The 25,307-nt window shown below is 42.1% G+C and overlaps 1 protein-coding gene across 2 annotated transcripts in view; it reads right to left on the bottom strand.

Moving 5' to 3' along the window:
• The window catches only part of PRKAG3 (protein kinase AMP-activated non-catalytic subunit gamma 3), a 1,357,042-nt gene that overhangs the window by 867,760 nt on the left and 463,975 nt on the right, over window positions 1-25,307 (bottom strand). For both annotated transcript variants that reach the window (XM_044075227.1, XM_044075226.1), the window contains exon 5: window positions 23,027-23,066. In XM_044075227.1, the coding sequence (XP_043931162.1) occupies window positions 23,027-23,066 (40 nt within the window). The remainder of the gene's footprint in view (window positions 1-23,026; window positions 23,067-25,307) is intronic.

Genomic DNA, 25,307 nt, shown 5'->3' on the forward strand with positions numbered 1-25,307 from the left:
GAAATCCTTCTACATGGCACACCTCATCACAAAAGGTTTCTCATCCAGGAAAAACGAGGTCATTGTTCCCCTCTACTCGTCACTCATTAGACCCATTATAGAGTACAATGCCCCTTTTGGTTTGTACCTCACAAGACATCTACAACAACTGGAAAGGCCACAGAAATACCTCACAAAGAGGATTACTAGCCTCAAACAGATGCCCTCCCGACCGTCTCAAAAAACTGTAGCTTTACTCCGTCTGATATCACCTACTCAGAGGCGATCTCTGCCTAACACACAAAGCTAATTCAAACCCAGAGCTTTTAGACATGCTCCACTTAAAGAAATCCCAATCCTTACGAGCTACACGCTCTAGGGACCTAAACCTTGTCACCACAATAAACAGAACATGCTGGAGGGATAGATTCCTGTCCCAGAGACTTCCCATACTCTGGAACAAACTACCTATCTATATCAAACAAAGCTCCTCATTAGCACTCTTCAAGAAAAATCTTGATGATTGGATGGGAGATAGGAAATTCATCCCGGGGACCACTTCTGTGGCTCTGCTCGACAGTGGCACAGGAAAATAATTTTCTTGGGTGGCGAAAGCCATGGTACCTTTTGGCTAGGCGTATATAGGCCCTAGGGCCAATAGCTTAGTACCTACCTATGAACCTATATTATATTCATAAAGGTAGCAAAAAGTGTACTAAGAACTAAGCCAACATGGAAATGGAGAAAGGAAATTCTTCTGATAGGAATGACTGCAATTAGGGGTATGGAGAATAGGCAAGATGGACTGGAATTTACTGTAAGAAGCTGGCAATGGAATCAAGGTATTGGGAACAAATGATTAGAAAGGGAAAGGTAATAGAATGGCAAGAGGCCAAGAAGACATTTCAATTGCAGGCTAGTGTTTGCCTTTCCTATCAGGGATTGATATTAGAGTATAGATAAGGAGAAAAGAATAGGTGAATCCTAAATAAAATACCTCCTGAACTGGTTGAGTTTTTAACTGAATCTCAAACAGAAGCTGCTGTTAAAAAAGGGATAACTAGTATGGCGTATAAAGTAATGCATGATAACTATAGGCATCAAACAGCGGAGGTCAGAAAAGATTTGGAAGAGAGATTAACAAGGAAACAATAGCAGGATATATATATATATATATATATATATATATATATATATATATATATATATGTATATCTCCCAAATGCACAATAAATTTTAGAAGATTTAGGATTTTTGCTTGGAATTGTTTACATAAATACTTTTATACCCTGAGCAGACTCCACATATTTTCTCAGATAGATGGCAGATGTTGGAGGTGTAATAAGGAAGAAATAGGTAATTTGGAGCATGTTATTAGAGTGCAATGTGTTGGCAGACTTTAAAAATTCCCCACAGAGTACTCTGTTAAGAATACTAGCAGGCAATTGAGTGTAACTAAGGAAATGATTTTTGAGCTGGGATAAAGCGTCTGAATTTCCTAGACACAGTAAGGTGCTGTTAAATTTAATTATTTTTGGCTGACAAAAAAGCAATTACTAGAAACTAGAAATCAAAGCCTAAACCAATTACACTTGAAGTAGTGAATATTGTAACAGAGATAAAAGAACAGGACATGGTATCTTTAGAAAAGAGTAAGAGTAAATTACAGAGAAAAAATGCAAATTATGGGAACGATACATATAGAAAATGTTTGGAGGAAGACTTAGGTTTAAGAGATGGCAGGAATTGAGCAATTTGTGTAATGTTGCTTTGATTATATGGCCTAGAACAATATATGTGATGTATAATGCTTGTAAATGTGAATTTGTGAATATGGTTTGACTACTTTCATATAAATTTAAGTATGCTCATGTCAAAAGTTATAATTCTGTAAAAGTTTAAAGAAATATTTGTCAATATCTTTGACACTATAATAATGCCATTTGGAAAAGATAATAAAAGATAATAAAAAAGAAGTAATTTTCATGTTGCAGAAATAACCAGCACTGGCAAACAATACACATAAATACACAAAATCATACTCAGAGGCTCTAAATAAAAACCTGCAAAAGCATCAGAGAGCTCCAAAGCAGACACCCACAAAACCTGCACTTCCCGTCACAAACCAGACAACACATAAAACACAAACTCAATGTGCCGCACAATCACAGCCCTTAAGGCGAAATAACATACCTAACACACTAGTAATAAGTGACCCAATAGTCAGGCACACTGATGCCCCATTCACTAGCCTGGACAAGGAGAAGGTTACTGTTAGCTGCCTGTCGGGAGCTAGAATCTGCTACATAACACAAGCACTCAGGTCACTCCAGAACAAGTACAGATATGACTCTGTCATTGTTCATGTTGGTGTGAATGACCTGAGATGTACCTCCCTGGACTACATGAAAAGAGACATGGACAAGCTCTCTGATCATGTAGCCCAAGTGGGTATGACCCTGACCCTGAGTAGCATTCTGCCCTCACCAAGAATGATACCTCAGTATAAAGAAAAAAATATCAATTTCAACAATTGGCTAAGCTTCTGGTGTCATTCAAAGGGGATCCACTGTCTGTCAGTCTAGGATGACATGCTCGACAAGCCGCGTTTCTTTGCAAGAGATGGCTTGCACCTGTCACCCCTTGGCTTTCGAATACTGGCAAAGGCTCTTGCTGCCCTCATAGTGCCTTTTTTAGGCAAGGCTCAAAATTCAAACCCACCTCCGTAAACAGCACAAGTAAAAAATGGTTATGCTACTCAACTCCAGGAGTTTAAATCTCAAAATGCATGCGCTCAAAGCACTCCTAAGTATGGAGAACGTCGACATCTGTGCAGTAACTGAAACCTGGTTCAAGGCTCCAGAGAGCACTCCAGCACTACTCGGCTATAACTCATACCACACATTTCAGAAACAGAACATGGACCGAAACACAAAATGAGGGGGTGTATCCATATTCATCAAGGATACCCACACCTCCAGGTTAGTGGCTCATCATGATACCTCTGAGATCATCCGTGTGCAGCGAACATCGGGCAAATCTGCAATGCAAATTGCGGCCTGCTACAGATCACCCTCCATGACCCAGGACCACCACTCCACCTTTCTAGAGACACTGGAAAACATGTAGGTCCTACTAAACACCCTGATATTGGGTGATTTCAATTACCCTACCATTAACTGGGAAAACTACTTGAGTACAAACTCCCAGGCTCAGCGCTTCCTGGAATTTATCAACTCCAATGCCCTGGATCAGCTGGTAAACTCCCCTACCAGAAGCCACAACATATTGGACCTGGACATCACCAACATGGGCGACAGGTGTTCCGTACCAGAGGTCAACCCATCACTGGTTAGATCAGACCATAAATTAATCACCCTGGATGTCCACACCTCACCACCACCCCCAACCAAGGAAACCACAGTGAAAAACTTTTCTAAAGCAAACTTCACCCTACTTAAGGCAGAGGTGGTTAGTTTCACAGCCCCCACGCTAAAGGATAACACTGTCAAGATGCAGAATCCTTTACAATTGCATTCTATGAGCACCTACAAGGATGCATGGATCGTGCCATCCCTAGCAAAACCAAGACTCACTCCCCTTAAATGAAGGAAACCAGTTTGGTAGACCCCTGCCATAAACAGGTTATACAACAAAAGGAGGAAATTAGGTCAGAAAAAAAGCAAATCCCAAGAAGGAAAGACATCCCTGATCAGTATCAGTAAGAAACTAAGGTCCTCATAAAATCATCCAAGGCTAACTTCGAAAGAAAAATAGCCAAGGATTCGAAAGAAAACCACAAAGCCTTCTTTAGCTATGTCAAGAATCTAAGTGGCAACTCGCAGATATGCTCTGAGCTAGTGCAAAATAGCACAAAAAAACCTACTGATATTGCCAACATCCTGGCAGATAGATTCAGTGCAAACTTCACCTCCCTCGCACCTTAAAAAGGGCCCACAACAATACTGGAAATGTGTAGTGTCCCGGAAATCACTGAAGCACAGGTGAAAACAGCCCTTTCAAAAGTCAAAATACAGCATCAGTGGGGCCAGATGGGTGTCCCAGGCTGCATTTTGCACAAACTACAGAACAAACTAACCCCCCACCTAAACACGCTGTTCAACCTCAGCCTCTCCATAGGCTACGTGCCCATAGAATGGCACACAGCAATGGTTATAACGCTCCACAAAGGAGGGGCCACAACTGACCCTAGTAACTATCGCCCCATAAGCCTGACTAGCCTGGTCTGCAAGGCTATGGAGTGCATCATCACGGAACTCATTAACAAAGACATTGGAAACCTCCAGACACTTGACCCAACCCAGTTTGGCTTTGTTAAGGGCAGATCATGCCTACTAAACCTGGTTCACTTCTTCGCGACAGTCACCAAGGCCATAGACGAGGGAAAGGTGGTTCACACAGCCTACCTTGATCTCGCCAAGACATTCTACACCATTCCTCACTCGGGTATTATAGAAAAACTCACCAGCCTGAACATAAACCCCTACATCACAAGATGGGTTGCCAAATGGCTTACAGACAGAACTCACACGGTAAGAATAGCGGGCTCCAGGTCTGACTCTAAACCAGTCACAAATGGTGTCCCGAAAGGCTCAGTTCTGGGACCCCTACTGTTTGGCATATATTTCTTAGAAGTACAGGCAAACACAGGAGGACTATGGCTAACCAAGTTCGCCGATGACTGCAAAATGGGAGCCATAACTGACTCTCCGGCTGACACTGATATCCTTAAAAAAGGCCTTACTGAGACAGACACCTGGTGTCAAAGTCATGGCCTCAAGCTAAATGCCAAAAAATGCATAGTCATCCCGTTTGGGAAAAACAAAACACCCACGAATTACCACATAGGTGGCAGCCCCCTTAATACAGAAGAGGTAATAAGAGATCTGGGGACTCAGGTAGATAGTAATTATATTGCCAAAGTAGTTAGGAAATCCCTCTATGTAGCCCATCTAATTACTAAGGGGTTTGCATCTAGAAATAAAAAGATTATAGTGCCCCTCTACTCGTCACTCATCAGACCCATCCTAGAGTACAATGCCCCATTTGAGATGTACCTCACAAGACACTTCCAACAGCTTGAAAGACCACAAAAGCACCTCACCAAGAAGATTACCTGCCTCAAACATATGTCCTATGCAGCCCGACTGAAAAAACTCCGGCTGTACTCAGTGACATATCACTTACTCAGAGGTGATCTCTGCCTGACTTACATGTTCAACTCAGAATTGATGGACATGCTCCACCTAAAGAAATCCAAGTCACTGCTAGCCACGTGCGCTAGTGAGCTAAACCTCACCACAACAATAAATAGAACATGCTGGAGGGATAGATTCCTGTCACAGAGACTCCCCATGCTTTGGAACAACATTCCTAACTACATTAGGCAGAGCCCCTCACTAACACTCTTCAAGAGAAGTCTTGACGAGTGGATGGGTAACAGAAAATACACCCCTGGGATCACTTCATTGGCTCTGCTTGACAGAGGCTCAGTTAATTAATCAATGGGGTGGCGAAAGCCAACACACTCTGGCTAGGCTTATAAATGCCCTAGGGCAAATAGCCTAGTACCTACCTATGAACCTATGAACAAGCGGCACTGGAAATGATGAGAAAGGGGTTAAGTGTGAATGTGAGATTGCTGTACTTTAACATAGACAACCTGATATTGGTTACATACATACCAATTCAATAAGATTTGGCATAGCTTGAGCCAGTTATAATATGGACATTAAATATTATAGACCATGCGAGCAGATGTTCATCTAAAGTGGAGATAATAACATAAGTTCTAGCCAATCTCTAGGCATATGAAAACTCTTCCATATGTATATGTTGTGGCATATACTTTACTTCTACAACACCCTTCGCAGGTGAGATACTACTAAAGTCTATATTTAATGACCACAAATCACCCCTCAATTCATGATTGAGATGTAACCTATCATATTTTGCTGTAGCAGTTCACAGTACAGTGAGGAGAGGAGAAGAGATGAGAGGAGATGAGGAGTTTCCATTTTCTACAGAAAAGACTGAAAGACATGCAGGAAATACTGATAAGTATATGTAACATAATTGCTCAGTATGTTATGCCAAGAATTTTGGCAATAATGACTACAGAGATGAGACAGAATTAGAAGTTATGTACATACCATAACGTTCCATGTTAGTTGTCTTCTCTCACCTTCTTTCTTGCTGGATGGGTTCGGAGCCGATCCTCGGCTCCGACTCGGCACTTGCTAAGCTCAAGAACTCATTTTACCAGCTCAAGGCAACCCTATATCCCATGATGCAAGGCGTGACTACCTCAGATCTTGTTTGGTAGCTAGAAAAAAACCCTGCCAAAAAATACTTCTTCCCAAGGAAGAAGATACTAAATGTAGAAGAAACTAGGCCAATGGCCACTAACAGTAATGACTCTTCCTACTGTGAACTCTTGGAAAGAGTGACAACACCCCCAACAAAAGGAAGGTACAACCTCAAGATCAGTCCAGGCCAGGGGGAAGGAGGGAGGGACGCAAGAAAGAAGGCGAGAGAAGACAACTAACATGGAACGTTATGGTATGTACATAACTTCTAAATGTTAAGTTGTCAAACTCGCCTTCATTCTTGCTGGATGGGACCGCATCCTTAGCACCTCTATCCTGGGTGGCTCAATGGAACAGACTCTTGAGAACTGTGGAACCAAACCTAGCCCTGTCCCTGGAGGCCAAGTCCAATTTGTAATGAGAGACAAAGGTGTGAGGAGTGGCCCAAGTGGCTGCTGCACAAATGGTGTCAATAGGTAGCCTATCCTGAAAAGCTGTGGATGTGGATAGGCTCCTGGTAGAATGTGCTTTTGGTTTTGAGGACAGTTGCTTGCCTCTAAGATGATAAACATAAGAAATGATAGAAGACAGCCATCTGGATAAGGTCACTTTAGAGACTGGTAGACCACTTCTATTCTCTGCATAAGAAAGGAATAGTTGATCAGATTTTCTGAATTGTTTAGTTCTGTCCAAATAATATCTGAGTTGACGATGGACATCTAAGCAATGAAGTTTTTGTTCAGCTTTGTCTGAATAATTAGGGAAAAAAACTGGCAAATCAATAGATTGGGTAAGATTCATCTGGGAAGCAACTTTGGGCAAAAAAGATGGATTAGGTCTTAACGATACCCTATCTTTGTGAAAAAACAAGTAAGGGGAACGGACACAAAGGGCCTGAAGTTCAGAAACCCTTCTAGCTGAAGTAACAGCCACGAAGAAAATTGTTTTCCAGGAAAGAAACTTTAAGGAGCATGTAGCAGCCGGTTCGAAGGGGGGTAGAATCAAGGATGCAAGCATTAAGTTCAAATCCCACTGCGGAGGGGGATCTCTGATTGGAGGCTTTAGAAGAAATATACCTCTGAGAAAGGCTTTGCAAAGTTTGTGGGACATTATGTTTTGATCTGCTAAACCAACATGAAAATTAGAGATTGCTGCCAATTGAACTTTAACTGTAGAAGCAGAAGACCCTGATTGAAAAATCTCTGCTAAGAAATCCAGAACTGAATGCACTGGAGCAGTAAACGGATCTAAGTGTTTAGACTTTGCCCAGAAAGAAAGCGTTTCCACTTACTAGCATAAATCTTTCTCGTAGAGGACTTAAGAGAAGCTACTATGATATCCCTAACGGGGTTAGAGATCATAGGAAGCCTGGCTAAGGAAGGAAGTGGAGCAACCAAGCAGTGAGGTTGAGGGAACGAAAATGGCCCGTTGCGGTTGACCCGACTGGTGGGTCAGAAGGTCTGGAACTGGGTCCAGATGCCAAGGCTGCGCCAGAAGATGACAATGCAGGGACGGAAACCAAATTTGTCGAGGCCAGTAAGGGGCAATGAGGATCAACTTGGCTCTCAATACGGTAGCTTTCTGAATAACTTGTGGTATCAGTGGAAAAGGAGGAAAGGCATACAGAAGTCCCCGGGGCCAATCCTGGGTTAGAGAGTCTCTCGGGGAATGGCCCACTTCTGAAAATTCTCATCTACTACCGATTGCTTGAGAGACCACTCGTGTGGCATGAGAATAGCTCTGCTCAGTCTGTCCGCTAAGAGGTTGGATTTCCTGGGGATATGCGTTGCTATCAGAAACCAATGAGAGGAGATTGCCCATTGCCAAAGTCTGAGAGCTTCTCGACACAGTGGGTAGGACCTGGTGCCGCCCTGCTTGTTGATATACCAGACTACAGACATGTTGTCCATCTGAACTGCAATAGTCCCTAAGGGAAGAAAGTTGTTGAGGGCTTGCAACGCTAAAAGCACTGCTCTCATCTCTAGGACATTTATGTGCAGATGGTATTCTATGGGTTGCCAAGTCCCATGGACCATCCTGCCCTGATAATGCCCCCCCCCCACCCGATCAGAGAGGCATCCATAGTGACTGTGGCAACCGGAACTGGGGGAAGAAACAGTCGGCCCTGATGGAGTAGAGGAGAAGACATCCACCAGGTTAGATGACTCTTGCACGACTGCGTGACAAAAATCTCGTGACTCATGGGGAGGTGCTGGAATGACCATTGAGCGAACAACATCCACTGCAGAAGACGCATGTGGAAGCGGGCTAATGGCAAAAGAACAATGGCCGCAGCCATAAGACCCAGAACCTTCAGGACAAATTTGGCTCTGATCTTCTTGCTGAGTAATATGGTCCAAACATACTTCTGAATGTCCAGAATTCTTCGTTCTGTGAGTCTGGCTGACATGCTGACAGTGTCTAATTCTGCGCCTATAAAGGTAATAGATTGGCAAGGCAACAGAGAAGATTTTTCGAAATTTATTGAAATCCCCAATTGCTTGCAGGTTTGCAGAGTGTGGTCTCTGGCCTTGAGAAGTTGATGCCCGGTGGTGGCGGAGAGGAGCCAGTCGTCTAGATACGGAAACACCTGGAATCCTTGACGTCTCAGATGAGCCGTAACCACTGCCATGCATTTGGTAAACACTCTGGGGGCTGTAGTGAGGCCAAAGGGCAGGGCGTTGAATTGAAAACGACTGGACCCCAGCCAAAAGCGGAGAAACCTTCTGGAGCGCCTGTGAATCTTTATATGATAGTACGCATCCTGAAGGTCTATTGAGCACATCCAGTTGTCCTTGCCCAAGAAGTGTAGAATGGACTGAAGCGTGACCATCCGGAACTTTGCCTTCTTGACAAACTTGTTTAGTTTGCTGAGGTCTAAAATTGGTCTCCAATCTCCCGTCCTTTTGGGGACCAAAAAGAATCTTGAGTAGGTGCCGGATCCGACTTGGTCTGCTGGCACTATTTGGATGGCTCTTTTTGCTAGGAGTTTTGATACCTCCTGTTTTGCCAATTCCCTTAGACCGGGTGAGACGTCTGGAAGGGAATGATGAGGAATGGGATACCTCTCGAAAGGGATATTGTAGCCCTCGGATATGATCGACTGTACCCATTTGTCTTGAGAGAGGGAACGCCAGGCTATTGGGTACAGCGACAATCTTCCCCCGACTGCCTCCAAGGGTGGGCAGTCGGGCAACACCTCAGGGATGCTGGAAGGGTTTATCAGGGAGAGTCTCTCTGCTACCCTGATTCTGCGGACCCCCTCTGCCCCTAGGGCGGCGCCTATTATTATTACTCCCTCTGCCTCTGGGGGTAAACTGACCACGTGTGTCCGGCGTGACTCCTTGAGATTTACGGAACCACATTTTCCCTCCCTTCTGACCCTTTGGATAGGGTCTTGAAGGGGTGGAGAAATGGACTCCTACGGCAGAAAGGGTCTTGCCATCTTGCTCACACTTGGTCAATGTATCCTTCACCTGAGGCCCGAACAAAGCTGAACCATCAAAGGGGGTATTGGTGAAGGACGCCTTAAAAGAGTCTGCAAAATTACAAATCCGCATCCAGGCCTGATGCCTAAGTGCCACTCCTGTGCCTGCGGCCCTACTCACCCCATCGGCTGCATAAGAAATGAGCCGCATGGAGGAGTTAGCCAAAGAATTGAGGATTCCTAGCTGTGAGGCAATCTTTTCCTGAGCCCCAGTGGCTGAAGGATCCTGAACCACTTCACCTAGTTCCTTGAGGATGTCTCTCTGAAGTCTGGTAAAGTGACAAAGGTAGTTCAGCGAACGCATAGCAAAGGTCGCTGAAGAAAACATCCGCTTGCCGTACCTGTCCATGGTCCTAGAATCCTTATTAGGAGGATGGACAGGCACAGAAGGATCAGCAAGTTCCTTCTTGGTGGCCGCCACCACCATAGCATCAACAGGGACGCCCTTAGAAAGAAACTGTTTGTCTGCAGGGGCTGTAATGAATTTGGAGGGCCTCCTAGGAACTGGTTCCACAGAATCCGGGGCTGCCCACGCCTTCCGAGCCACTACTTGCATGAGTGGGTCGAAGGGCGGAGACACCCAGGAGGTGGAGGGTCGAGATCCGAAAGCCTCCAGGTATACCGACTCATCCTCGGAGGGGTTAATGGAAGGCCAGTTCCCCCTCTGCTTAAGGAGTTCCAGGATGTCTGAAAAGGAGACATCCTCAGAGGGGGACCGCGGGGAACCCTCCGACTCATCTAAGTCAGTATCTGATGTAGTAGACTCAGGGGAGTCTGTGTGTTTCCTCTTACACGTCCTCTTACGCGGGGGTTCTGCTGCAGGATCAGGAGAAACCTCGGAAGAGGAAGTTATTCCCAATGGGGAAACCTGGGGCGATGGATCTCTGGGTCTGGGAGCAAGAAGCTGGCAAGAGACATCAACAGGCACCGAAGATGGAGGAGCTAAAGGAATAGACCGTTGACCTAGCTCGGGGGCTAGGACACTCCTCATCACCTCGAAGGCTCCTCTCCCAGGGAGGCCAGAAGACTCCCGCTCCGAAGAAACAGGAATCCCCGGCCCCACCGAAAGAGAAGGCTCCGAAGCCGATGTCGGAGCCGAGCTCACCAATGCCGAAGCTCCAAGAGGGAGAGCAGGGTCGGACAAGGGTCCGATGCCACTCGCCCCCTCGGAGCCGACAAGGGAGACTCGATGACCGGATCCCTCCAACGAAGGTCTCATGGAGGAGATCGGAGCCGAAGACGTCGGAGCCAAAAGGGGAAGTATCGGCTCCGGCGCACCCACGGTCACCGTTCCGAGAAGCTCCAGCTCTGAACTCTGAAGGAGAGTCAGAGGAGGAAGTTCGGGGGGAAGAGAAATAGCAGACGTCTGTTGAGACGGGCTATGGAGAATTTGGGCTAGTGCCTGTAATTTCAACAGTCTACTTACCACCCTCTCTAAATCATGGTCTGATAGCCTGGAAGATCTTGAAGATCGGCTCCGATGGCTCCGCTCCGACAAAAGAGGAGATACCGGTGCCGAACGAATCGACTCCAGGGAAGGAGATCGAGATCTCTTCCTGGATGGAGCCATCGGAGCCGATGACCTCTCGGGTCCAGATGGAGCCGAAGACTTGTCGGCTCCAATACTGGATAGAGACACGTCGGCTCCAGCCGGAGCCGACAAAGTAATAGGTATTTGTGTGTCGGAGCCGGTCGGAGCCGACACAACAATCTCCAAGGTAGAAAGATCGGCTCCAGCCAGAGCCGATCTCGACTCCGAAGGAGTCGGAGCCACAGCCGAAGGCTTAGTAACTACAGCCTGGGCTCTAGATGGCTTAGAGGGTTTAACCGACCCAGCCTTGGTCGGAGAACCCTCTGGCTTCAACAAGCCACGAAGAATTAATTTATTTCTTCATTCCTGCAGGACTCTCTGGCTAAAGGAGTGACAAATGGCACAGGAGTCCTGCAGGTGTAAAGGCCCCAGGCAATACACACAAGAAGTGTGACCGTCTGTCAGAGACATTTTCTGACAGCACGAGTCACACTTCTTGAAGCCTGAGACCTTCACTTCCTTAGACATAATTATGTCCACAAAAACACAAACACACAACAGTCACACAGTTAACCCCTAAAAAACAGACAACACACAACCTGACAGGAATTAACTGAGAGGGAGGTTTAAGGCCTAAAGAAAGGAAAAAAAATCCTAACCTAAAGAAGGGAAATATAGGGTAGAGATTAACTATTAATATCAAAATACTCGATAAAGTAAAAATAGGAGCTAAGGGAGAAAAAACCCTGACTAAACTTCACAAATTGAAAATTTTTACCTGAGCTGGCAAAAAAGAGACCTCTTTGCGAAGCAGCAAACGAGATCTGGGGTAGTCACGCCTTGCATCATGGGATATAGGGTTGCCTCGAGCTGGTAAAATGAGTTCTCGAGCTTAGCAAGTGCCGAGTCGGAGCCAAGGATCGGCTCCAAACCAATCCAGCAAGAATGAAGGCGAGTTTGACAACTTAACATAAAGACATTATTTTTCAAACAGCAAAATAATGCAGTACCAGTAGTACTTGGTGTAAAAGAAAATGGTTACAGGCTTTAACTGCCTTCAGCACTTGTGGTGAAATAGACCAGGTATGTGGGGTTTGAATGACACCAACAAAATCCATTCATATATGAGCAGTAACTGGTCTTAGGGATGTATAATAAATGCATTCTGCCTTCTTAGGTAATGGCCAACAGCTGCCACACCTAAACAAACCTTACACTTTACAGCTGCAGATCAGTGCTATAATCAGTGACTCCCAAGAATTTTACCCATGTCCAAGTGAACCTAGTGCATTTCAGTGCAATCTTTCAAGCAATTATTAAAACTTACTTTTTTCCATGCACACACTTCCATAATATTTTAAGAATGGGAGTAAAGGATAACTCTTCAGCATCATTGTCCTACTTGCCAAGTTTGCAGAAAACTGCCACTAGTTAGTCTGTCTGCTGCTGCTTTAAGTAGATAACTGCACTGTATTACATTGTATCTGTTATTTGTAGAGCTGTTGCAGTTAGTTTGTGTGGTATTGTTATACATGGACTTCAAACCAGCTATTCTACATTAATAAGGTGTTTTCTGCACCCTTGTATCAGAAGTATGCTGATCTAACCTGTCTGAGTTGGGGATTGCTGGTGGAAGGCTTATTGTGTGCTTTCCTGACTGATAGCTTAAAACTTGTTTCTCTTTGCTCGTATTTAAGCCTCACATTTGTGCAGTGCTGCTCTTTGCACAGCAGTGGTTAGCAGTGCTCTGTATAGACTCAAAAGCCTAGAAGCTCAGTTTTTTCCATAAACAGCTGTCAGTGAAACCCTTTCAAGCTGTTCTGCTGCTCTAGGAGTAATTCAGTTGCACACTGAACAGTGTTGTCTTATTGATCAACCTTAGTCTACACAAAGTATGGGTCCCTTTTGCAGTCTCAGTGCTACCAGCACAGTCCTGTCAAATCAAAAGATCAGAAGCTTCCCAAACAGAAACCACTTACACTCATACAATATAAATAAACAACCATAACACATAATAAAACGCAAACCAGTGTCGCAACAAATAAGCCCATGAGGCATAACACCACTAACCCTAATGTATTAGTCATAGGTAACGCCATTATGAGACACACAGATGTTTCCCTCACCAGGCTAGATAAGGAGCGGATTATGTTTAGCTGCATGTCAGGTGCCAGGATCCAAGTCACTCAAGCACTCAAGTCACTCAACCGCAAGTACTGGTATGACTATATCATAGTCCATGTGTGGGTGAATGACTTGAGATGTGCCTCACTGGACTATATGAAGAGAGACGTGACTGAGCTCTCAAATTATGTGTCACAGGCAAGTATAAGCCTAGCCTTAAGCAGCATTCTACCTTCTCCAAGGATGATGCCACAATATCAACAAAAAATGATTGTCTTTAACAATTGGCTTAGCTTCTGGTGTCAGCCCAAGGGAATCCAGTATCTGTCAGTCTGGGAAGACATGGTTGATGGGCCATGCTACTTTGCACCTCTGTTCTCTAGGCTTTTGGATACTGGCAAAGGCATTAGCCATGCCTATTGTGGCTTTTTAGGTAGAGTCATAATAACCAACTTTCCGGCATAACAAAATCCTCTCAAGATAAACTCGAGGTACTGCTGCTTAATGCTAGGAGTCTAAACAAGAACTGCAAACCCTGGAAGCACTCCTCACTTTGGAATATGCTGATATCTGTGCATTTACTGAGACATGGTTCAAAGGTGTAGCAAGCACCCCAGCTGTGCTGGGCTACAATGCCTTCCACACATTCAGACCACAAACTTAATGTGAAAGAACCAAAGGAGGAGGTGTATCCATCTTAATTAAGGATAAGTACACCTTGAGACTAGTCAAACAGCACAACTGTCTTGAGCTTCTCCCTGTCCATTTAACTAGAGGCAAAATCCCTACTACATCATAGCTAGCTATAGGTCCCGTCCCCCCAACATGAAACAGGAACAGCATACCACATACCTGGACTTACTGAAGTCACTTGACATACAACCCCAGACCTGACTCATGGGTGGTTTTAATTATCCTACTATTGACTGGGAAGCATACATGACCACAAACATGCTGGCTCAGAAGTTTTCGGACTTTGTCAATGCAAATGCTCTGGAACAGCTAGTCAGCACACCTACAACAGGGCCAAATGTCTTGGACATAGTACTCACTAACACAAGCGGGCATTACACCCCCCTGTGTGATGTACTCCCTGGCAAGATCCAGCCATAAATCAGTCTCATTCAATGTAATTATAAAACCAATACCCCATCAAGCTCAAAAATCCTTAAGAATTTTTCAAAGATAAATTACCTCCTACTTAGTGATGGTATAAGAGGTTTCAAAGCCCCGCTGAACACAGATAACAGCTGTACTTGACTGGATTAAAACCAGATCTTGCCAAAAAAAAATCCACCCTGGTGGACATCTTGTATAAACAGGCTACACAACAAGATAAAGAAACTAATGTCCATGAACAAGAGGGAACTGGTTCAGCAGAGACAGAAATCCCTCCCTAGCTTAAACAAACAAATTATTATTTATAAAGAAAAATAGCCTCCATAGCTAAGGATAACCACAAGGCATTCTTTAATTATGTCCAAAATCTAAAAGAGAATACACAGATATGAGCTGCACTGGTTGTTCATGGCACCACCCATACTCAACTGGAGGTAATAGCCAACCTGCTAGCTGACAGATGTGGAGCAAACTTCACCCCCCTGTCCCCTCCAGTCATCTCCCAAAGTATACCTGACATCATTCCTCAGCCTATTTATTGTCTCAATACATGCTTTTATAAATGTATTTTAAGAATATTATAAGCATAGATGAATGTTTATGATAGATAGGCTGTAGAGGGCATAGATATGTATATAGTGGTTAAGGAACACTGTGAATGCAATAAGTACTGCTTGGTTTGAAATATATTAATTAAGAAAGGAAATGACATCATCATGACACTAACTGTTTTTAGTTTAAATTGAATAGATTGTGTCTGTAACTTTGTCTGATAAAGTACAACATTTGATTGTATGAAAGCGCTCACAATACATTGGTTTGGTTTCAGTTAATAAATGGATATAGTTCAGTGGCTGTTCGTTCTTAGGTTATTTGTTACATAGCCCTTCGCTGTTTTCACAGTTTGTTTTCTGGATTTTTACTACATAAAAATATAAGAAGAAAAAAACTGTATAAAAGTTCTCATTCTAAAAGAAATTCAGAAGAAACATACTGGAAACAACCTAAGTGAAATGTTGGGGAAAAACAGGTTTAGCAACATTGATAAACAGAAAAAAAAGCTAATCTAAGGCTGCCTTTTGTGTTAAACTAACACATTGTGTAGTAAGACCATTTCATGCCAGATTTTAGAACATCCAAAAGAGTCACAGTATAACCCAAACATTGGTGTTTTTTGGCCAATGGGCATGATCACGATAACAGTGAAACCATAGCAGTCATCATTATGCAGTGACCACAAAGTTCATCATAATAAGTAGAGGTATCAAGTGTGCAGACCCCTGTATGGGGGTTCTACCTTCTGACTGAAATAGTAACTGCATGATTTGCTATACTGATGCTTAACAAATGTGTCAACATGGTTCCATCATATTGAGTATGGCAATGGGACATGTCAATGCCATCAGCATGGCAGTACTGGTTTCAGCAAGATGTCACTCATCTGACATAGCCGGATGTAATTGTTAGGGAGCTCAAAACTAATAAATTAGGACCATTAAATTCACTGAGTAGTCATTATCTCATTGAGCATAATACCACTCCCCTCTGGCTGCAGTTATTTGTTTGGTAATTCAATTTAAAGACTAAATTAGTATGCAACAAATAACCATGTAAACAAATTTTAAGATGAACAACCACATGGAGTGTACACATCATGGCACTTGATAGCTTAAGCATGGACTGAGGACAACCTTAGACATACAAGATGTAATGCAGAGACATCAGAAAGACATACAGTGCCAGATGCTGAAATCCCCAAAAGAAAGAAAGAAGACAAGACCAATAAGTGCGGAGGGGACACATGCCAAATAAAAGAGATCAGCAAGAAGTAAATAAATCACAAAGGCAAACATAAGGAGATGAGAAAAGAGACATGGCGTTGGAAGGGAAACAAGTGAAGTAGTTATGGCAAAGGGACAGAAGATAAAGAAGCCGCTCACAAGTGGGACATAGGTACAAACAGAGAGAAAGAAGCAGAAACAGGCAGACAAGGAAGTGCTCTATGGAGATGGGAGGATGGTGCATCTGATGGTTCAGGTGACTTAGACTTGAACTACCGGACGAATGAAGGATTAAACAAGCTGGATTAAAGCATATATGATGGATTACAGAGTAGAAGAGGTTGAAGACAGGACAATAGAATGACTGAAATTGATCACAGAAAGAGAGATAAGCAATAAATAAGTGGAAGGAATTTTTAAAACTGTAAGGCAGATTACTTTGCACAGTGTAGGAAGGATGTATTAATTTAAACAGATACTTATCTTGTTAAACACACCCTAGGGAACACAATATAAAAACTTTACAAGCAATGGGATGAACTGAATCAATGCCCCTGGGCAATAATGAATAGCAACCAAAGGGCAAGCCTCCATGGCAAGATATATATTTTCATAACTACTTTCTATAATAAACTGCAATAAACATAAGTTTAATTTCTGAGTTTTAGAAAAAGAAGTAAAAATTGCTGATGTAACATCTGGGGGGCATAAAATGAATGTATTGGGGGAAATGAGAGAAAAGTAAGGTTAAGAGCAACTCACAGGCAGATGTGAAATAAAGGAATGGCGGAGTAGCATAGCTCAGAGCTGTAAAACTTCAAAAAGAAATGTTGTGACTATCACACAAATGAACCTGGCACACCAGACCAGTGAACAACAGTGAGAAAGGGAGACCAACGAAGAAAAATGTTGTAATATATAAGGATTGTGACATCAGTACTGGGTTAGCATCCAATGTATCAGTGAGAGCAACAGTAGAAGGGAACAAAAGAAAATCTTACAAGGCCCATGTCCAGGGCATACACATGCAACAACCATAAGGCAGGGATCCAGAAGCTTGGGAAGGGGAGGAGGGGTCTGACCATACGTAGCTACCAAAGAGCACAATGTTTATTTTGGAGGATAAGCCCAAAAGAAGGGTTATGCTGGATGGCAGCATCTAGGAAAGCAGGGAGTGATGAATAGAGCAACAGGGAAAATACATTTAATTACATGGAGCATTGAAGGCTCATCAAATTCTTCCAGAAGAATGAGAATGCAGAAAACATTGTTCTACCACAAGTAACAAAACTGAAAATCAGAGATGGGGAGAAGAAACTGCTACTCAAAGGGAGAAATGGACAGCAAGGTAGTGAGATGAAAGAGGGGCAATTGTATTTCACAGAGGGCTTCAGACAACCACAGAAGAAGTGATAAACAGTGAGATAGGTAGCTGGATCATCTGGCAAGGAAGGATAAAAGTGAACTCTGGACAATGGAAAACATATATGCACTAAACAGGACGAAGAAGGATTCTACAAGAACTATTTTGCTAACTGGGCACAGAAAAGAAGAGATGGGGTAGAGATAATAAAGGAATACTACAGTATCATCAGAAAACCAGAAAAAGACATTGTCTGAAATGCGAGAATGCAACAAAAAATGAGACAAGAACTAGCCCGGGGAATGAAAGAGGGAGGATGGCAGGATATATGGAAGGAAAATAATTTAAATGAGAGGGAATACACCTTCACATGAAACATTTTTGTGCAGGTACGTAGACTGGCAAATTCTTACAGAAGGAAAACATAATGGAAATAATGGAAGAGATCCAAACACAAGTGAGACACATCAGATCATACAGCTGTGAGACTTAAGGTAAGTGTACAGGAAGATAAAACAATAAAATAGGTGGAGACTAGCTAGCTACAAATGGTAGGACACAGAGAATGAGGAAACACCTTAAGGACTAATAAAGGAGTCAACATAGAGCAATATGAAAGCCACAAACAAAATGGAAAAACACTGGTAGGATAGGATCAAGATCACTGCAAGTGGAAAACTTCTGAGAGTAGAAGAAAAAAAGAAAAAGAAAGAAGAGTGACTACATAGCTGGACAGAGAAAGATAGGGGTGACAAAATAAAAAAATAAATATAATAAAATAAAAATCCAAGGAAAAACTGAAAGTAAACACATAAATAAAATAAAACCTAAAAGAAATGAAAGTAGAGAGGAAGCAATACAATCAGAGAAAAAGCAATACAAATTACTGGAGGAAATACTGATGGATAGTGGGGAGGCACAAGGGAAACAGCTAGCCAAGAAATGCAAGGAATGGGCAGAGAGAGACAGAGAGAGAAATGTACAGAGGATAAGGGGAGGAGATGGAGAACAGCAGAGGGCAAGCTAATCAGGGATAGATTTAAGGAATATTGTAGGGAAATTTACAAACCGCAGGAAGGGACAGAAGTCTCGGAATGGAACTGGGTAAGGAATGTAGATGGATGTGTCACAGAGGATGAACAAAGTGACAAGATGAATGCAGAGGTGACAAGCAATAAACAAGGTGAAGGAGAGGAAAGCCGGAGTGCCAGATAGAGTCCCCCTAGAATTCTACAAATGGGGAGGAATAAAAATGTGGTAGGTCCTAGTAAATAAATACAAAAGAGTACAGTGAGGAGGGCCAGGAAAACTATGATACCTAAAGGAGGAGAGAAAGGGAGTAAGTGGAAAATGATAGGCCTATCTCTCTGATTAATGTAGATATCAAGACTTTGGCAAAAGTATTGGCAGGAAGACTTGATGAAGTATTGCCAAAAATAATACAAGCAGGGTAAAATGGTTTTGTGAAGGGAAGAAAGGCAGTAACAAAATTGGTGGGGCATGCTGGAATTTCTGCACAGGGAGGAAGAGAATCATGAAGGGAAAGGCAGTGTAGTGCTTTCTGACCTGCAGAAGGCCTTTGATATTGTGAGGTAGGAATTGCTATGGAAGACACTGCAGCAAAGGCAAGTAGGGGGAAAATATATACATGGGAAACAGGTCATATACCAAGACCCATAAATTGAAATACTCATAAATGGAGGAGTATCTGCAGAGAAAAGTATAAATGGGGGGGCCAGAAAGGGGTGCCTACTATTCCCAGGCTTGTTCACGCTTGTGATCATAGAGAAGAAAGTGGAACTCGGATGCAGTTTAGTGATGCTTGAAGAAAAGAAGAAGATACAAATCACAGTTTGCATTATACGCAGATGACTGCATGTTAATTTAACAGCATGTGTCTGCAGCAGTGAAAACTAGAAGAGTGACATTCAAGAAGTTTAAGGAAGTGGCAGGACTCAGGTGAAACAACAAAAAGCGGTAAAAAACATTAGGAAAGGGGAAGAGGATGGGGGAATAAGTGAGATAAAAGAGAGGCAGGAGAAGATTTTTACATTGCTTAGGGGAAACAATGCAGCAAGATAATGATACAACATACAAATAGGCCATATGGACAAAATAACTGCATATGCAAAAAAACATAGAAGACTGGGTCAATAAAGGCAAGGGAAAAAGAGTCAGCAAGGCAAAAATGCGAATAAATATGAAAATAGGAGCTAGGGACTCCCACATATCCTTACATATAAACTGACATGCAACATCATTCACTTGATAGAAATACAGTAGATGGAGATTAAGCAAAAGAGAGTAAGAGAGAAGGAGACATGAAAAAGCTTACTGAAGAACATGAATGAAGGATCACTAAAATAACTGGGATACATGAAGTGGGGTGAAGGGAACTTCAAAAACTATGGAAACAAAGGGGGGCAAAGGTAGGAAAGAAGAATGAAGAAGTCTGGAGGAGAAGTGGAATAGCTTGAGGAGAAGATTTAGTATGCAGAAAAAAGGATGGTGGGGAAAGATTTAAACAATGGAGGAGTTAATAAGATTAAGAAACAATAAAGGCTCATTGGTGGAACTACTTGGTACTCATGGAGACCTGGAAAAAGAATACAGAGATGACAAAATGAGAAAGGATCAGACAGGAAGGGAAGGCAAAAGGAAAGAGGGTGGTACCCTGGAGTGAATGGAAGAGGTTAGGGAGGCAAAGAACAAGACAGATATATGAAGCATTAATGTAAACAGGGGATGCAGCTGAAGAAGAGAGAATGGCAAAGAATTCAGGAAAGGTGAAAAGATGGGTGGGAGTTGCAGGATAATGACAGAAGACAATTTGAACAGTGACACACATGGAAAAATTTCACAGAGTAGAAGATCAAAGCCTGAGACTATATCTAGATGGTATATAACCCCTATAAGATTGGTAAGGGAAGGCAGAAAAGGGGACAGTTGATAGTAGAGCATCAGGAGGAAGAGACAGAGATGATGCACATGTTCTGGACCTGTGAGTGGGCACAAGTAGTCTGGAAGCAGACATAGAATATCTAGGTAATGTATTTGTAGAGAAAGTTGAGCATACTTGGGAAGTCTGTATATGGGACATAAAGAAAGGAGGACAGCATCTGGGCAGAAGGAGGAAGAGAAATGGATATTATCAGACTGTTGAGGTCCAAAGTTAAAACCATCATCATACAGACTGGATGGGGACAAAATCAATATGGAAGCATACATTGCACATGAGATTCCCATACATGAGGAGAACATGGCAAAAACTAACTAGAATGAGGAAAGGAGGTGAGTAAAAATGAAAAAGCAATGGAAATAGATACTAGAACTACAAGTGAAAATCATGCCAGGATGCAGGAGAGGGTCAACCAGGCAAACAGGCCCAAATCCAGTTAAAAAAAAAACAAGATGCAGAAATAGTCACAAATCTTGGCAAATGGGCAAAAATACAACACAGAAATGTTATTCCAGGTACCACAGGTATTTATTTGGACAAACACTGACAGAAGAGATAAAAACCATAAACCAGGTCAAGCGCTTTCATCCCTAGTACTTGGGACTTTTTCAGAAACCTGATTACAAAGTTCAGTTTCCTTTTACAGGCAGTCCCCAGGTTAAGGACGATATCCATTTTTTTAGTCTGTCCTTAGTCAAATTTGTATGTAAGTTGAAACACGTACATGGAATGTTCTACTGTACTGTACTGCAACACAGTACAGTACAGTAAAGTACAGTAGAACATTATATATAAAAAAATGTTAAACTTACCTCTTTTTAAGATTCACTTCACATTTCTGTACTACAGCCGTCAGTCACAAATATTTTCCACTCTTTCCTGAACTTTCAGACCTCTGTCAGACCTCCTAATGTCACCTAGACTCTAGTGAACCACAATGTCATTTGCCCATTCTACTGTACAGTACAGTAACTGCTTCAATACTCTGTACTGTACAAGCCAGCAGTCTTGATCAATCAGATCACCAACACAGTGATCTCTTAACCAATCAGATCTCTTGTTCCCTGTGAAGGCATAAGTAACTGCTCTAATTAGATGTTGAGCAGCTTCAAAAACGGGGAAAATGGGGAAAAGGAAAGTACAACAGAATTCTTCATTTTAAGGTAAGACTTGGGTAACTTTAAAGACTTTTATTTATTTTCAAGTTATTTCCAGCATTGTAGCAGCCTGCTCTTATCCAAGGCTTGTCTGCAAGTCAGATGTCTGTAACTCAGGGACTGCCTGTGTAGACCTTTCATTTCCTCAATTAACCAATTGCTTCCAATTTTAAAGTCACAGTGTGCAAAAATGCAAAACGTAAAGTCTTCTTAATGAAGGATGAATAGCACAAACAGTAATATTCACTGACAAAATACACTACACCTGAAGTAACAGAAAATTAAAAGATAAAATATACTATTTGCAGTTTTTTTAAAAAAGGGATACATACACTTAGCAAATTCAGAAACTGTGAACATAGTCTACCAAGTATGTGTAAAAGATAAAATGTGCTGTTTGCAGTTTAAAAAAGAATAAATACACTTAGCGAGTTCAGAAACTGTGAACACAAATCCAACAGGTAAGCTCTGTATAAATGTAAAATGTTAAGAATAAAATGTACTGTATGCAAATGAAAGCACTTGACCTGGTTTATGGTTTTTATATCTTCTCTCTGTGTTTGTCACTACATGAGGCTGTTTGCTTTACTCGGATTTATATGCTTCAAGTTTCCACACTGTTTTTCTTCTTCTGGCTTTTCCCGGTTAGGGGTCACCACAGTGGATCGCCTGTCCGCTCATGATTGGCAGTGGAGTTTTATGGTGTTGAGTTGCCAGCCCAGCACCCAACCTTCCACAGAAGGCACACACACGCACTCACACCTAGGGCCAATTTAGAGTGTCCAACCCACCTACAGCATGTCTTTGGGATGTGGGAGGAAACCGGAGCACCCGGAGGAAATCCATGCGACCACAGGGAGGACATGCAGACTCCGCACAGAAGGCACCCCAGCCAAGGATCGAACTGGAGAACATCTTGCTGTGAGGCAGCAATGCTAACTGCTGCACCACCGTGGTCGCCCATGTATATTATTTGTTTAATGCCTTTACAATCACTGTTTATCTCATATACAAATCAAATCTGTTTTTAAGGCTAAGTTTTTGGCAAAAAATTATCAATTTATACATGATAATTGAATATGTTCATTTTTATTTGGTGCTGCATATACTATTCTATCACATAATAGCAGTTTCTAGATTCATCTGTTGTGCATTTCTGAACCCATGTTTACAATGTATTTTAAAAAAGGAACTTACCTGTATCATCTAGTGTTAAACCATAGTCCAGAGACAGCATCTAGACAAGATCAAAACACAGATATTTGACAGCCGTCAGTAATAGCTAACTAGCCAGCTTGCTTTGTCAACTGTGATACAATAACAGAAAACACTACAACAAAAAGACAACATGTATAATATAGAAGACAAAGGCATGCATCCAAGTTCACCAGATGGAAAAGTTCCAAATGTGTTTCATGTAGCTTTACCAGATGAGATTATGATACTAAGAGGGTTAATCTAGAATACCTGTGTAAGAATTTACAATTAATAGTATACACTTATGTACATATTGCCACAGTTCTTAAGCATTTAGGAATATTCCATTAACATGATTAAACCAGCTCTCTGTTGAAAGCTAGAGACTAAAATGTCAAGTCTCAAAACACTGAACAATACAGGTATTGCTCTTTTTCTTAAAACTTATTTTTTGCAGGGATGACTAGTCCCCTTACTCCCCTCAATGTAAAGGGTGAGCCCCCAATCCCCCAGAAGTTCTCCGGTTCTATTCCCACCTGGGGTGCCTTCTGTGCAGAGTCTGCATGTCCTCTCTGTGTTTACCTGGGTTTTCTTCAGGTGCTCCAGTTTCCTTCTACTTTCCAAAGACATAAAGCATATGGATTAAGAACTCTAAATTGGCCATAGATGTGAGTGTCAGTGTATATGTATTTGTGGTTTGGAAGAATAACCACTGCAGAGCTAGCCAGCTGGCAATGTGAACACTGGCTCTAGATGATTGTCACAGTTGAAGTGGTACCCTGATCCAATGTGTAAACATTGGAAAAAGGGGTTATGGCTGCATAGATGGATGGATGCAATTGGTCAGGTGTGCATCAGTTTGTATATCTGGAGTCTAACGTTTATAAGAAATTGTCTTTTGGTGAACATATTACCTATATTACTACCATGGTTAGAAAAGGTCTTGACACATTAACATCATCAAAAAATGCAACAACACTTCAATACTTTCTGAATCGTAATTAATACCAAAAGGAAATTTAAACATTCTTAAACCTTGTGGAACAATTTTAAGTTGCATACATTCATTAAAATATGCTATATCCATATCCAGTGTCTTTAGTTTAAAAAGTCTTTTCTCAAAGAAGTATATCATGTCCTTTAAAGAACCAAAATTGTCATTTTTACTGTGTATTGCACCTGAAGCAGAGTTGTAGGGTGCATTGACATTATATTGTCCAAAACTGACACATTATTTGGACATTAAAGATGTCTTAACCATGTCAGTTCATTACCCTAGCCAGTACCAACACTGCCTTAAAAATGATAGGTTAAAGTCTATCTACCTGTTGTGAGGTCCCCAAAACCTGACTTTCATGTCGTCTTTTTAGAGCACAGCATTATTTTGGCTGCCAGGCTTAAACAGCAGATTAATGGTCAACACTCTAGTGTGCAATTCTTGTGATATATATATTGAGAGGTCAATAGGTCAGTATCTCAGGAATTTTTCATTACAGTTAACTGAGAGTTACTATATATAAGTAACAGGGATGTGGGGACACATTCCCCCCTGTTGCAGGCTTGCCCTTACCCTACAAAAATATTTCTGAATCTTTTTTTACTTTCAAATGTTGATAGTTTTTAGAAAAGGCCATTATGTCTGATATGGCCAAACAAACAAATACATAAACCTTCCATGCAATGAAACATTTTACAACAGCATCTTTAACAGGGATGCAAGCCCTCTTCCACCAACTAGTGAAGGATCCACCCAAAATACACCCCTTGCTTAAATATACTAAATCCATGTGTTAAATAAAAACAATGATAACAACACAGGAGGCTCAGATGCAAAAGTTTACTAGTGTACACCAGGAGGCAAAAAACCATACAAGTACAGAGTTTTGTCTGACATGATGCAGGAAATACACAATTTTATATAGTCTTACATTCAAGCTGTGCCCACCTTACTGACGTGGTTAGTCACAGGGCACCTACATCACTATGGTCTACAATATTCTATTCATAAGAAAAAGCTGATGTTATACATTTTAAAAGTTTTCCCATGGGAATAATACAGCCTTGCAAAACACCTGGTTCGTTATAATGTCTTTCTGTAAATGTTACTCCTTCAAGATTTCAGGCCTGCTCGAATACAATAGTTGGTTCAGTCTTGTAAAATACTTCTTTGTTCTTCTTGCAACTTTACTTTAGCAGCTGTGTCTTATCTCTGATAACATTCACAAGGCCAATTATCTCAGAGGGAGGAAGGAAGAAGAATTTTCAATGCTTTATACATTTA

Source organism: Protopterus annectens, chromosome 6.part0, assembly GCF_019279795.1.
Source record: "Protopterus annectens isolate FY-2018-M chromosome 6.part0, PAN1.0, whole genome shotgun sequence".
NCBI classification, from domain to species: domain Eukaryota; kingdom Metazoa; phylum Chordata; order Ceratodontiformes; family Protopteridae; genus Protopterus; species Protopterus annectens.